This window comes from Hordeum vulgare, chromosome 1H (assembly GCF_904849725.1).
Source record: "Hordeum vulgare subsp. vulgare chromosome 1H, MorexV3_pseudomolecules_assembly, whole genome shotgun sequence".
NCBI classification, from domain to species: Eukaryota; Viridiplantae; Streptophyta; class Magnoliopsida; order Poales; family Poaceae; genus Hordeum; species Hordeum vulgare.
Window position 1 is genome coordinate 391,014,836 of NC_058518.1, and position 12,141 is coordinate 391,026,976.

A 12,141-nucleotide genomic window follows, 5' to 3' on the forward strand; every position below is an offset into this window, starting at 1 on the left:
ACCTACCCCACTGCCTCGGTGGAACATCTAACAACAGCTACATCTGATCATGCCCCTCTTCTGCTGCGACTGCAAGAAACACAAGGGTGCCAACGGGGCCCGAAGCTGTTCAAGTATGAGGTTTGTTGGGAGCGGGAGCAATCATTGAAGGAAGTTGTTAGTGGTAAATGGGCTCTCGACCCGGGAGATTCGGTGGGCCAGGTTAAAGACAAGCTCCTCTCGCTGTCAGGAGAGCTTACGACATGGGATCGCATCCACTTTGGCAATGTTCGAAAGGAGATAGCAGAACTGAAACAAGAGCTCAAAATATTGCGGGAAATACCAGGTAGAACCGGACCATCGAGGCAAGAGACGAAGATTGGGGACCGACTGGTTGAGCTATTTCATAGATAGGAAATCTTGTGGAGACAGCGAGCTAGAGTGGATTGGCTAGTTCACGGAGACAAGAACACCCATTTTTTCCACCTACGTGCTAGCCGCCGAAGAAGGAAGAACCAAATCAAAGCGCTACAAAAGCCGTATGGGCAAATGACAGATAATGTGGCCGAGATGGAAGAGATGACAACCTCCTTCTATAAAAATCTATACACAGCGGAGGGGGTCCATGACATGGAGCAGGTGTTGGACACTGTTCCACGCAAAGTCACACAGGAGATGAACGAGGCACTGAATGCACCATATAGTAGCGAGGAGGTGAAAACAACCCTTTTTCAGATGTTTCCCATCAAGGCGCCTAGACTGGATGGATTCCCAGCTCATTTCTTCCAGCGTCATTTGGAGATTTGTGGAGAGGAGGTGACGAAAGCGGTGTTAAAAATCGTGGAGGGAACGGAATCTGCAGCATGCATTAACGAGACCATTTTGGTTCTCATCCCAAAGGTAAAAAACCCTACCCTGTTAACCCAGTTCCGACCTATCAGCCTTTGCAATGTGTTATACAAGATAGCTTCAAAGGTGATCTCTAACCGGCTGAAAGTTGTGCTACCTGACATCATATCTGAGGAACAATCCGCTTTTGTACCAGGGAGATTGATTACTGACAACATCATAGCAGCTTATGAGTGTCTCCACTTTATGAAGAGAAACAAAGCTAAGAAACACCAAGCTTTTGCCCTAAAGCTTGATATGATGAAGGCCTATGATAGGGTCGAATGACCTTATCTTAGAGCAGTTATGTTGAAGCTAGGTTTCTCTGAACATTGGGTGAACATAGTTATGGGGCTGGTTTCCACACTTAAATTCTCTGTTATGATCAATGGAAAGAGGTTAGAGGAGTTTGAGCCAACACGGGGTATTAGACAAGGGGACCCAATTTCTCCCTACCTGTTCTTGCTAGCAGCAGAGGGCCTTTCGTGCCTGTTAAGATCCAGAAGAGAGTCATCCAACCTGGGCGGTGTGCAGGTTGCCACTTCGGCACCACCGGTGAACCACCTGTTATTTGCTGATGACAGCCTGCTGTTCTGTAAGGCTAACAGTAGTGGAGCAAACAAGGTGAACCTAGTCTTGAATAGTTATTGTCAAGCTTCAGGTCAACGTATCAACTTTACCAAATCATCTATATTTTTCAGTAAAGGGGTATCAGAGACTGTTCGCGGAGAAATCAAGAATTTGCTCAATGTTCCTAATGAAACTTTAAATGAAAAATACCTGGGTATGCTGTCAGATATTGGAAGTTCTAAGAACGGGGCTTTCAAGTATTTAAAGGACCGCTTATGGGGCAAAGTTCAGGGCTGGATTGAGAACACTTTGTCAACAGCGGGGAAGGAGGTGCTTGTCAAATCCGTAGCACATGCCATCTCACTCTTTTCAATGTCTTGTTTCAAGCTCCCAAGAGGATTATGTGAACATCTAAACATGCTTAATAGGAAATTTTGGTGGGGGAGTAAAGAAGTTTAGCGAAAACCCCATTGGGTTTCTTGGAAAGTAATGACACAACGAAAGGGAATGGGAGGCCTCAGTTTCAAGGATTTCGAACTTTTTAACCTAGCCATGCTGGCTCGTCAGGCCTGGCGAATACTGCGGTCACCTGAATCTCTAAGCTCTCGGCTGTTGAAGAGCATATACTTCTCAAATTCTACAATTCCGCAGGCCTCTTTAGGGAACCACCCTAGTCAGATTTTGAGAGTTATCATTGAAGGCCGAGACATTTTGAAGCAGGGTTTGATCCGAAGGATTGGGAACGGGGAAACAACGAGGATTTGGGAAGATACATGGCTGACAATAGACGAGATGCTTCGGCCATATGGGTGTTTAGTTGCAGATCCACCAGCTATGGTCTCAGAACTTATCGATCACACTTCGGCTACATGGAATCATGAATTGATCTCGTCGGTTTTCCTCCCTATGGATGCTCGCATCATCAAAAGTATACCTTTATGCACTCGGAATATAGATGATTTCTAGAGTTGGCAGTTCGAATCAAACGGTATTTTCACCGTCAAATCTGCATACCGTATGCTCGCCTCAATGAAACACCGTCGCGAAGCGTGGCTAGAAGGTAATGCAGCTCCATCCTCTGTTGTATCGGAAGAAGGTGCATGGAAGACCATGTGGAACACAAAAGTGCCAGGAAAACTGAAGATGTTCCTATGAAGATTATCAAAACACTCCCTGCCAACAAAGGATATTCGAGCGCATAGGCACATGACCGACAGCTCCCGATGCGGCCTGTGCGGCTCGCAAGATTCATGGAGGCACTCTCTTGTTGATTGCACAACATCTCGGTGTACCTGGGCGTTAGTTGATGAAGATCTTGCACAATCCATAGTGGCAACGACCGAACCAAACGCCAAGCAATGGCTGTTTGCGCTTATGGAGACGTTATCGCATGAGCAGTTTGTTATCTCTGTTGTAACCCTTTGGGCGATCTGGACTTCCAGGCGCAAGGCCATCCATGAAGGCATCTTTCAGTCACCAGCAGGGACTAATTCCTTTGTTAAAAGGTATATCTTGGAGCTGCAATCCATTGAGCAACAACCACCAGCAAGGGGCGTGCCGTCTACAAGGGTCCCTCGACCAAGAGCGCCTCCGATTGGCTATGCCAAGATACATGTCGATGCTGCTGTCAGAAAGGGGAGAGGAGGCTCAGTTGCTGCTGTTTGTTGGGATAGGCAAGGAAATTACATAGCGAGCTCGGCGCTTGTAATTGCGGGCTTGAAGGACCCAGCAATTCTAGAAACCATAGCTTGCCGTGAGGCCTTTGCACTAGCAGATGATCTCAACATAACAAATGTCGCCATAGCCTCTGATTCCAAGCAAACAGTCGCAGATATTAAGGGTACAGGAGGGCGAAACGGTTCCATAGTCCATGAAATCTCACTTAGAGTTTTCCTTTTTCATTGTAATTTTTTTTTTGAAGGCTGTGCGGCCAATTTTGAAGCACATAAATTAGCCAAGTATTCGCTAGGTTTGGGTCCGGGCCGCCACATATGGCTGGGTCAACCCTATGATCCTCACTGTATCCCATTGTCTGTGGTTTTTGATGAATAAAGTTGGCCTTACCCCTAAAAAAAAACTGCGCCTCTTACTTTTTTTTTTGATTTTTTTGGATACATGTGTCACATGGTAGCTGCGACTCTTACATAATTACATTGCCTATACTCAATAAAACTCTAGATATTCACATGGTGGCAAACTGACCAAGTTCGAATTCCACGAGCCGACACCTAATAAACATATCAATAAACCCTTTTATGCGTACGGAATAGTAGAAGAATATTCAAAGACCCATAAAGAACCGAACCAACACAGGAGCATGCATGATGCATATCCACTTCATTTTCGCTGGGCTGTGAGGAGATGCTCTGAAATATCGCATCTACCGACTCATCCGCCATCTCGAGTTCCAATGACACGCAAACTTCATCGATCAGGCAGGACCATCCAGAGCCTGGCTCTTCCTGAGGTTCCAGTGGAGGCCCTCGTGGATGCTTCGCAGGAAGTCGGTTGTCGAGTCCACCAGGCATGCCGTGGGCACGGGCCAAGGAGAGACACTGCAGATGAGGGCGTCGCCTGGTCCTAGCTGAATCCTACCCTTGCCGTCGAAGGACGCCCAGGCTTGCCCTCTGCTGTTGAACGGTACTTGCACGCGCAAAGTCACGTATTCCGGCAGTATCAAAGGCCGGAATGACAATGAGTGAGGGCAGATCGGTGTGAAAAGGATCCCCGGGACCTGCATGCACATGCAAATCATAACATCAAACTCGCAATACAGGTCCAGGTAACTAAACGGAGAAGACGATAAATAATCATTTACCACTGAAGAGTCAAGATTAAACTGCAAGGCATGAAATATGCAATGATTTTAATCAAATTGTTAGGTGATTCCTATTAATTACTCCCTCCGTTCCTAAATATAAGACCTTTTAGAGATTTCACTACAAACTACATACGAATGTATATATATTATAAAGTATAGATTCACTCATTTTGCTCCGTATGTAGTCTTTAGTAAAATCTCTACAAGGTCTTATATTTAGGAACGGAGGGAGTAGATGGTAACCATGTACAGTACAATGGGCTTTATGAGATATCAAGAGCTGCTCGGGCAACGCTACAGAATATTAAGTGCATTTAGTAGAAACAGTGACCCCTCGAAGACTGAACTTGAATAACTAGGACAAGGTTTTTAGGATTTAAAAAAACTGAGATCCACCTGACCTAGTGTCATCACATACTTTTTCCGTATCATAATATAAGGTGTATTAGTTTTCATTAACACAAGGATTTGACCAGGAACTACTCTAATAATACTAAAGGTTTGTATGATACAAAATCATAATCATCAGTAAGTATTTAAAACAATCTAGTGAAACCAACTTAATGTCATATAAATAACAATTAACAAAGCGATTTTTGCTCAAAGTCTTGTCTTAACGAAACATAATATGCATTATACTCCCTCCGTCCCAAAATTCTTGTCTTAGCTTTATCTAGAAATAGATGTATCTAAATACTAAAGTGTGACTAGATACATTCATATCTAGACAAGTTTAAGACAAGAATTTTGGGACGGAGGGAGTATTACTTAATACGGAACACAGCAGATAACAAGTACCAAAAACTTGGTGGTGATTTAAAACATAATATTAATGCTAAATAAAATCCAGGAACATATGTAGTGTCGAAGGTATACCTGTGGATGTACCATTGATCCTCCAGCTGCCAGTGAATACGCTGTGCTTCCAGATGTTGTTGATAGTATTAGCCCATCTCCTTGTACGCATGTAACAAAAGAACTATCACAATAGCATTCTAAGTAGGTAAGGTACGATGACATCCCGCGGTCAATTGTAACTTCATTAAGCACTAGAATCGGTTCCCCGGTCTCAACTTCATCCTTAGCTGCATCACGAATTACATGACACTGCAGGCGGCTCCTCAGTGTGATGGTAAATGGTCTTTTCAGCACATTGCCCAAGCATTCACGATACTGCTCACTTGCTAACCTTAAGTTAAGGACAAACTATATAGATGGTGGGTGAGCACAGAGCATAGAGCTCCACCAAGTAAAAAAATGTCGTATTACTAATATAGTACTAGATTCACTGTTAGTCTGGTACAAAATATGTAAGCACCCCTGGTATAGAGATTGTATGAGATTGTGGCACATATAGTGAAGTATGGATGTGTTAAATCTTTGAGGCCAAACATTGCAATCTGCTATGGCCCAGTTGCAGATGGAATCAAACATGCCATGGATCAGCTACGCAAAGTTGAAAAGGCAGAAGTGCAATATCCAAATGTTAAAGATGTAATAACAAAAATAAACAGCCGTGCAGTTTAGCAACATGGTTACAAGCAGTGATAACAAAAATAACACCTGATGATTAAGGATACGGAAGGGAGTCATGAAGCCCAATGATCCAAGAGAGAATGCAACCACTGGGGGAACTGGTCCTTTGAACAATGATGCAGCCTGTTTACAGATGTCATGTTAAAGAGCTCCCAGCTTAAGCTGATTATAAAAACAAGCCTTGAATACTGAAAATTATGGAGAGCAACAAACCAGGACAGAATTTGTTCCAACATAACACAGACAGCATTTAGGTTATCGAGTTATTTAATAGTAGGACATTGTTCAGCTTATACTACCAAGTACTCCCTCCGTTTCTAAATATAAGTATTTTTAGAGATTTCACTACGGACTACTCCCTCCGTTCCTAAATATAGGTCTTTTTAGAGGTTCCACTAGAAGACTACCTACGGATGTATATAGACATACTTTAGAGTGTAGATTCACTCATTTTGCTCCGTATGTAGTCCTCAAGTGAAATCTCTAAAAAAAACTTATATTTAGGAACGGAGGGAGTACATACAAAGCAAAATGAATGAATCTACACTCTAAAGTATGTCTATATACATCAGTATGTAGTTCGTAGTAAAATCTCTAAAAAGACTTATATTTAGGAACGGAAGGAGTACCAACGTAGTAGCTGCTAGATTGGAGTAGGTATCTCTTACTTCTGTGGTGTAGAGTAGGTCTTCTCTTAGTTTTGGTTTTGGCTTTGTTTGTTTTCAGTTTGGTCATCCCCACAGTTGGTAGTTTGTACTTTACGCTCGCCATTCTTTTTCTAATACAATATGAGTTCAAGAAAAATAGCTAGGTTAGAAAAGTAATCATGTGACTAGAATGGTTGAAGAACTCGGTGCTATTGCTCATAGAACTAGACCTGGCTCGCTATCTACAATCCCTGAAAAGGGTATATTGTAGCCACAAATAAATCAGCCGCCGGATCTTGCATTGACTATAGAAGAGTGGACGAACTACTCTCCAATGCACTGTTAACTAAGTGAACACACTACAACATCTTGCACTCTAGCCATGCTAAACAGCATTGATATTTTCCTCTAAGTTGCTCTTAATGAACTTACTCAATCATCTATCTACAGATCTCTTCCATCCACACAGCTTGTATTTTTATGTACATCTGATAGTTACTCAGTTTCCTTCAAGGTACATGTAATTGATTTTAATTTTACATCACATTAATAGAACCTGGAAAAGAACTGTTTGACCTGCTCTAATCATCTGGATGTCCTTACCCTCTGAAGAAAAAAACATGATGTACATCATTTCTTTTTGATTATCAACATTGTAGGGCAAATTGTGAGCTAACACTTGCATAGTAAATTCCTATTCACAAAGGAACCAGGCGCACTAATAGCACATTTAGTGTTATAAGACTGCTAATATATTTTCATTAAAGACTGAACTAACCAAAAGGTTGTGCTCTGTCAAACTAACCACACAACATCCATATTCAATAAACTGTCAATAATTGTGCTGCATACCCACAGAACAGTTCCATCACCGCCGAGAGTTACAATGAGGTCAACCTTCGTGTGTAATGTCTTCATTTCCTGATCTATCAGTTATTTCTGATTAGTTGAGCACTAAAAGGAAAAGGTTACATGTGACTATAAGTAGTACAATCAGTGATATCTTAAAACCATCTATAAGAAAATACAGAAGAACTTTACTGGATATAATTTATCAATGGAGAAGGAAATGTTTCATAAAAGATGACCCTCGAGCATTAACAGGAAGTCAGTAACAATTATAGCAAATATAACAACTATTAAGACTTAAGAGCAGTTTGTTCTTGGTAGTCTTAGTAGAGGAAACGGATTATCTCACACAAAAAAAAAAATCAGTAAACAAGTAAAGAATAACTGCTCGAGGTAACTAGACCCCCGTACCGCTGTCACTTGCAAAAATCACGAGAGACATTTAGATGCTTGAGTGTTCAACAAGGAAAATGTACAGGAGTACTCCCAAAAGAAATCATGGTTGGAGCACAAATTCAGAATATTACTTGAAAATCCACTTGCATGCTCTGGAACTTTGAGGTGCACAAGTCATTTATGTAATTGCTAAATAACAACATAAGATTTTTCATTCTTATAATCAACAGCCATAACAACCATTCACATACCAAATAAGATTTTAAAAATAAAACACATCCAGGCATGAAAATTACAGCAAATATCCCAATATTCCACAATTACAGTCGGAAGCAATATGGAGAGATGAAATATACAATCAAAATCACTTACCATTATCCCATGTCTGAATAAAGTTGAAGTAAGAATCTTCAATCAGTAATTCCTTGCTAACTCGTGGCTCTACAAAGATGTTTATGTTATTATGTTCTTTAAGCCATCTGCAAGAAATACACAGAACATTTAGCACATGTGGGCAAATGTATTTGAAGATACAGTTCGACAAAACATTAAGCAGGAGAGAATAAGTTCTAACAAAATATACTGTTGCGTGCAGTACACCAGATAATTGACATTAGTAAAATTCTCTCAGGTAGGCAGCAAAGAAACATACCTAACCATTTCGGAACAGAGAGCATGCACGGAGTTGGAATTAGGTTTAGTCACAAAAAGAACTGTTTGTGGAGGGGAATCCCATTTCAGAAAAATCTGCAAGGACAGTATTTGTTGACATGAAAAAAGATGCAGCAGCAATGAGATTATCTCGAGTTCTCAAACAATCATTTCAGACGAGTGGAAACAAATAAGATATCTGTTCAAAATGGACCAAGCTGAGGATAAAAGGGTTACCTGTTTATTGCTGCGTTCTGCTGTTGTTATATCCCCTTTTTCGAAGGACACAAAATCATGCTTGTGCTGACCATTCTTATCACCATTGCTACCCCACGAAAGTCTAAACGGTACCTGCAAATATAAGGAAAAGGTGCTTTTAGAAAGAAAAAAAGGACAAGTCGAATTGACTGGAAAAAGACTTTCTTCCAACTGTGTCAAAACATGAAAAGCGTTCCTATTATTTGTGTATCACAAGCAAAATGTCATAGGCAACTACTTGTGCTTGTCAGGGAGATTTTTCACTAATATATATAGCAAATCAGAAATAAATAAAATATAATTCTGCGAGTTCAATGGTGCATATTTAATGCGCAAAATGTTCTTTTCACATATCATTTTGTATTGGCTTCCTTTCGTTAATCTGGGTGACAGGCTGCAAGTATTTAGAGGTAGGCCAACAGCATCAGATGAAGAACAGCTGGATATCAGTTGATTTTAGCACAAACCACATTACGAAGAAAACACATTAGTATGGCCATGTAAATCAACAGCTGCAAACAGATGTATGTGAGGGTATCCTTGCCCAAATCCCAAAGGATACCTTTCTTCCAATAATCCTGTCATCTGATTTACGGTTAGGTCCAGGACACTGATCCTGGAGAATTTGACGTGAGCAGATCCCATGGTTTCCGCAGCAGCCTGTTTCATCAGCCGAGGAAGTCTCCAGTGTCAGTTTACTAGCCAAATGCTCTAGCTTATCCTTGACACAGTTGCTGCAGCCTGCACATGTTAGTTTAGCGTGAATTTTCCTGACAAAATCAGGTGCATGATAAGATAAAGTAGTCAGTTCATTAACTTGCTGACAACATTCCTTATGTATCTGGAATCATGTTATTTGTGCAGTTTTCATATTGATTAAACTATGGTTACGTGTTTTTCTTAGAAAGTTCATTAATATTCTGCACCTGGAAGGTACAACTTCAGTACAATGGGTCCTTCTTTCGTTGACTAATTTGAACTGCTAAGACATTGGAGGCTGATCTAATACTAATATATCATTATTCAAAATAATAACGATAATAATATATCATGTACTGAAATACGACAAAAGATGCTTTGCAGTGTTATTTGATAGCTACCATGAACAACTAGTAAAATACAAAGTCTAACTGTGTACCTTTAATTACACTGTGCTGCATGTGTGCCTTGACTGCCTTCTCTGACTCATACTTGCGCTTCCACTCAGCCGCCTCTGCTTGAGCAGCAGCTTTCCCTTCCGCAACTTGTCGCAGTGCTTTTGCAACAGCTTCAAGTGCAAAGTATATGTACATTAAACAGATGTGTGCAGACACACATAAGTTTTAGACAGTAGAGTGACAGACTTCAGATGATGTCAAGTATTTGTATTATTACTTCTCATGGCCTCTGCAAACTCATGAAGGTGCGCGTCAGTTGACTCGATAGGAGGAAGAAATGCATAGGCCGCCTCCTCTGATTTCTTAGAACTAACTGTGGTGAGAGACCCATTCTCAGCTTGATGCGAGGCAGCTACACTAAGGTTTATTCTCTCATGACAGGCCTGTAATAGAATAAACCTCATCAAGACAACATGAAATCTGACAAGGATAACAAAGTTAGAAAGCTTTCCAGCATCAAACATACCACTCAAAGGAACAGATGTAGTACAGGCCAAGTACTGCTGGTAAACATTTTATAAACTCTAGAGTATGTCATTAAAGTTTAAACCAAGTTCATGCATTAACAACAGCGATAGGCTGAACAAAACGAAAACACGGGTTGTTTCAATGACTTCAAAATTTTAGTTTGCGGCATATACTCAGGCATGGTTTGTGGAAATCCTAGTATAATCAGATATGTATTAGAAAATTCAGAAGATTTTAAGCAAACTGTGAGAGCATGTTTAGCTGTGCATCTAGCAGTAGTTGTGAAGCTGGTAGGGCACCAAACTGTATCGCCTCTTCACAACATATAACATCCAAGGTTTTCAGTACTATTTTGGCCTCAAAATCCTCCCGGTATTGAATCAGTCACTATGTGACAAACAAGTCAATGCCCAACAGGACAGCACTGCGTGTTTCTTCTACCACGTGTCAAAGACGAATATTCTATGTGTTTTTGCCAACCCACAGAAAAAGGAAGACATAACTTATAATGATATAATATGTTCAAATATATCACAAAGCTGGAACACTTGGGAAAACAAGTGCAAGTTGATGGACAGCAACTGAGGCGAGATATATGATCTCAAAGAGATGGCCACTAGAAGTTAAGATTAGAAACCGTATTGCAACTTTACAAGAATAGAGTATTTATATATTTATATTATTACTGTGATCAGTCAATGCTTTTGGGCAGCCTAATAATACTTAAAATAGTAGGGATGATCTGAACTGAGTCGCACACAGTTGATGTTTAATCATCCCCTTGAGGGAAGTCCAAGACTATAGGATCAGCAACACGGCATGGTACTAGGGGCGTTTCATGGGCGCTCCCGAACCAAATCCTCCGCAATGCGCAAATCGAACAGAAATACACACCAAAATTCAGCCGCGCCCTGCCCCCCCTCCGGCCTTCCACAGTGGCCCAAAACGGCGAAGGCCAAAATCCCGAGCACCATTGGCGTCGAGATCGCACGAATCGCCCGCATTAGCCATAAGGATCCAAAGCAGCTGAAGCCCCCGCCCCTCGACTGTTCCCTAAAAACTTTCGGGTGATCCAACGGCAGAAATCTACACCCTAAAAGAGCGGTGAATTCCGAGGAAATCTCATGAGGCGTGCATGTACCTTGAGTGCGGCCTCGTCCGCGGACATGGCTGCGCGATCCGACTGCTTCCCGGCGTTCCCCTCTTCGCCGATAGGGCCGTTCAGGTGGGGAGATGAGCTGTGGAGTTTCCGCCTGCCCTCCGTGTTCGGTTATTAATGGCTTGTGCGAGGCCCGAGCGCGGTGAGCTGTGACGGCTGGAAAGGGCGAAGGCCTGACGGGTGGGGCCGGAGCTTCAGTGGGACCATGGAGTCTGTGCGTGGCACGATTCTGGTGGGCCCTTCGACCGCGGCACCGACGGCAGTGACTACCTACTACAACGAGAACTGGTAGGTACACACCGTGCACGGGCCTCCTACTTCCGCCTCCTGTTACACGAACACTCCAAGCCCACGAGCGGACTGAGACCCAGTGACAGCAACTTTAACCATTTAATCTACATTCAAAACATAAATCTAATCTTCATCCAAAACATATCTAATAGTCTATATAAAACAGCTATTTTTTTAAATATTACTTTTTTATTCTTTTTGAAAAATATTATGCTATTTTGAAAATTTTCAAAAATATAGTGGCCTCGGTCCAGGTGTGGCCGATTGAATCATGTTGGCCCAGGTGAGGTCGATTGGATCATGTCTGCGCTGGTGTGGTCGAATAGTGACTACTCGGCCACGTGAAGGCCGACTATTGGCCCGGCCACGTCGCCCCTTATCCTCTCGGCCTGGAGGCTGACCAATCGTCCTCGGCCTGGCCGATAGACCTCTCGGCTGTGGCGTGGTCGATATGTGGCCAACCGGCCAGCC

The 12,141-nt window shown here is 42.1% G+C and overlaps 1 protein-coding gene across 1 annotated transcript; it reads right to left on the reverse strand.

Annotated features, from left to right (window-relative positions):
- Window positions 1–3,504: 3,504 nt before the first annotated feature.
- LOC123439805 (putative NAD kinase 3) lies at window positions 3,505–11,509 on the reverse strand. Its single transcript, XM_045116474.1, has 11 exons — window positions 11,362–11,509; window positions 9,970–10,135; window positions 9,734–9,862; window positions 9,158–9,336; window positions 8,575–8,688; window positions 8,339–8,433; window positions 8,059–8,165; window positions 7,294–7,367; window positions 5,839–5,917; window positions 5,135–5,442; window positions 3,505–4,171 (listed from the first exon to the last, which is right to left on the reverse strand). Exons 1-11 carry the CDS (start codon window positions 11,386–11,388, stop codon window positions 3,869–3,871), a joined length of 1,581 nt encoding a protein of 526 aa, XP_044972409.1. The 5' UTR covers window positions 11,389–11,509; the 3' UTR covers window positions 3,505–3,868.
- Window positions 11,510–12,141: the final 632 nt, after the last annotated feature.

Bases quoted from the DNA above. Each gene is read 5' to 3' on its own strand.
- LOC123439805 (XM_045116474.1), bottom strand. From the start codon at position 11,388: ATGTCCGCGGACGAGGCCGCACTCAAG. The intron at 9,863-9,969 runs GTAATAATACAA...TTGCACTTGAAG, and splicing joins GTTTGCAGAGGCCATGAGAA to CTGTTGCAAAAGCACTGCGA. The intron at 9,337-9,733 runs GTACACAGTTAG...TAACATGTGCAG, and splicing joins GCAGCACAGTGTAATTAAAG to GCTGCAGCAACTGTGTCAAG.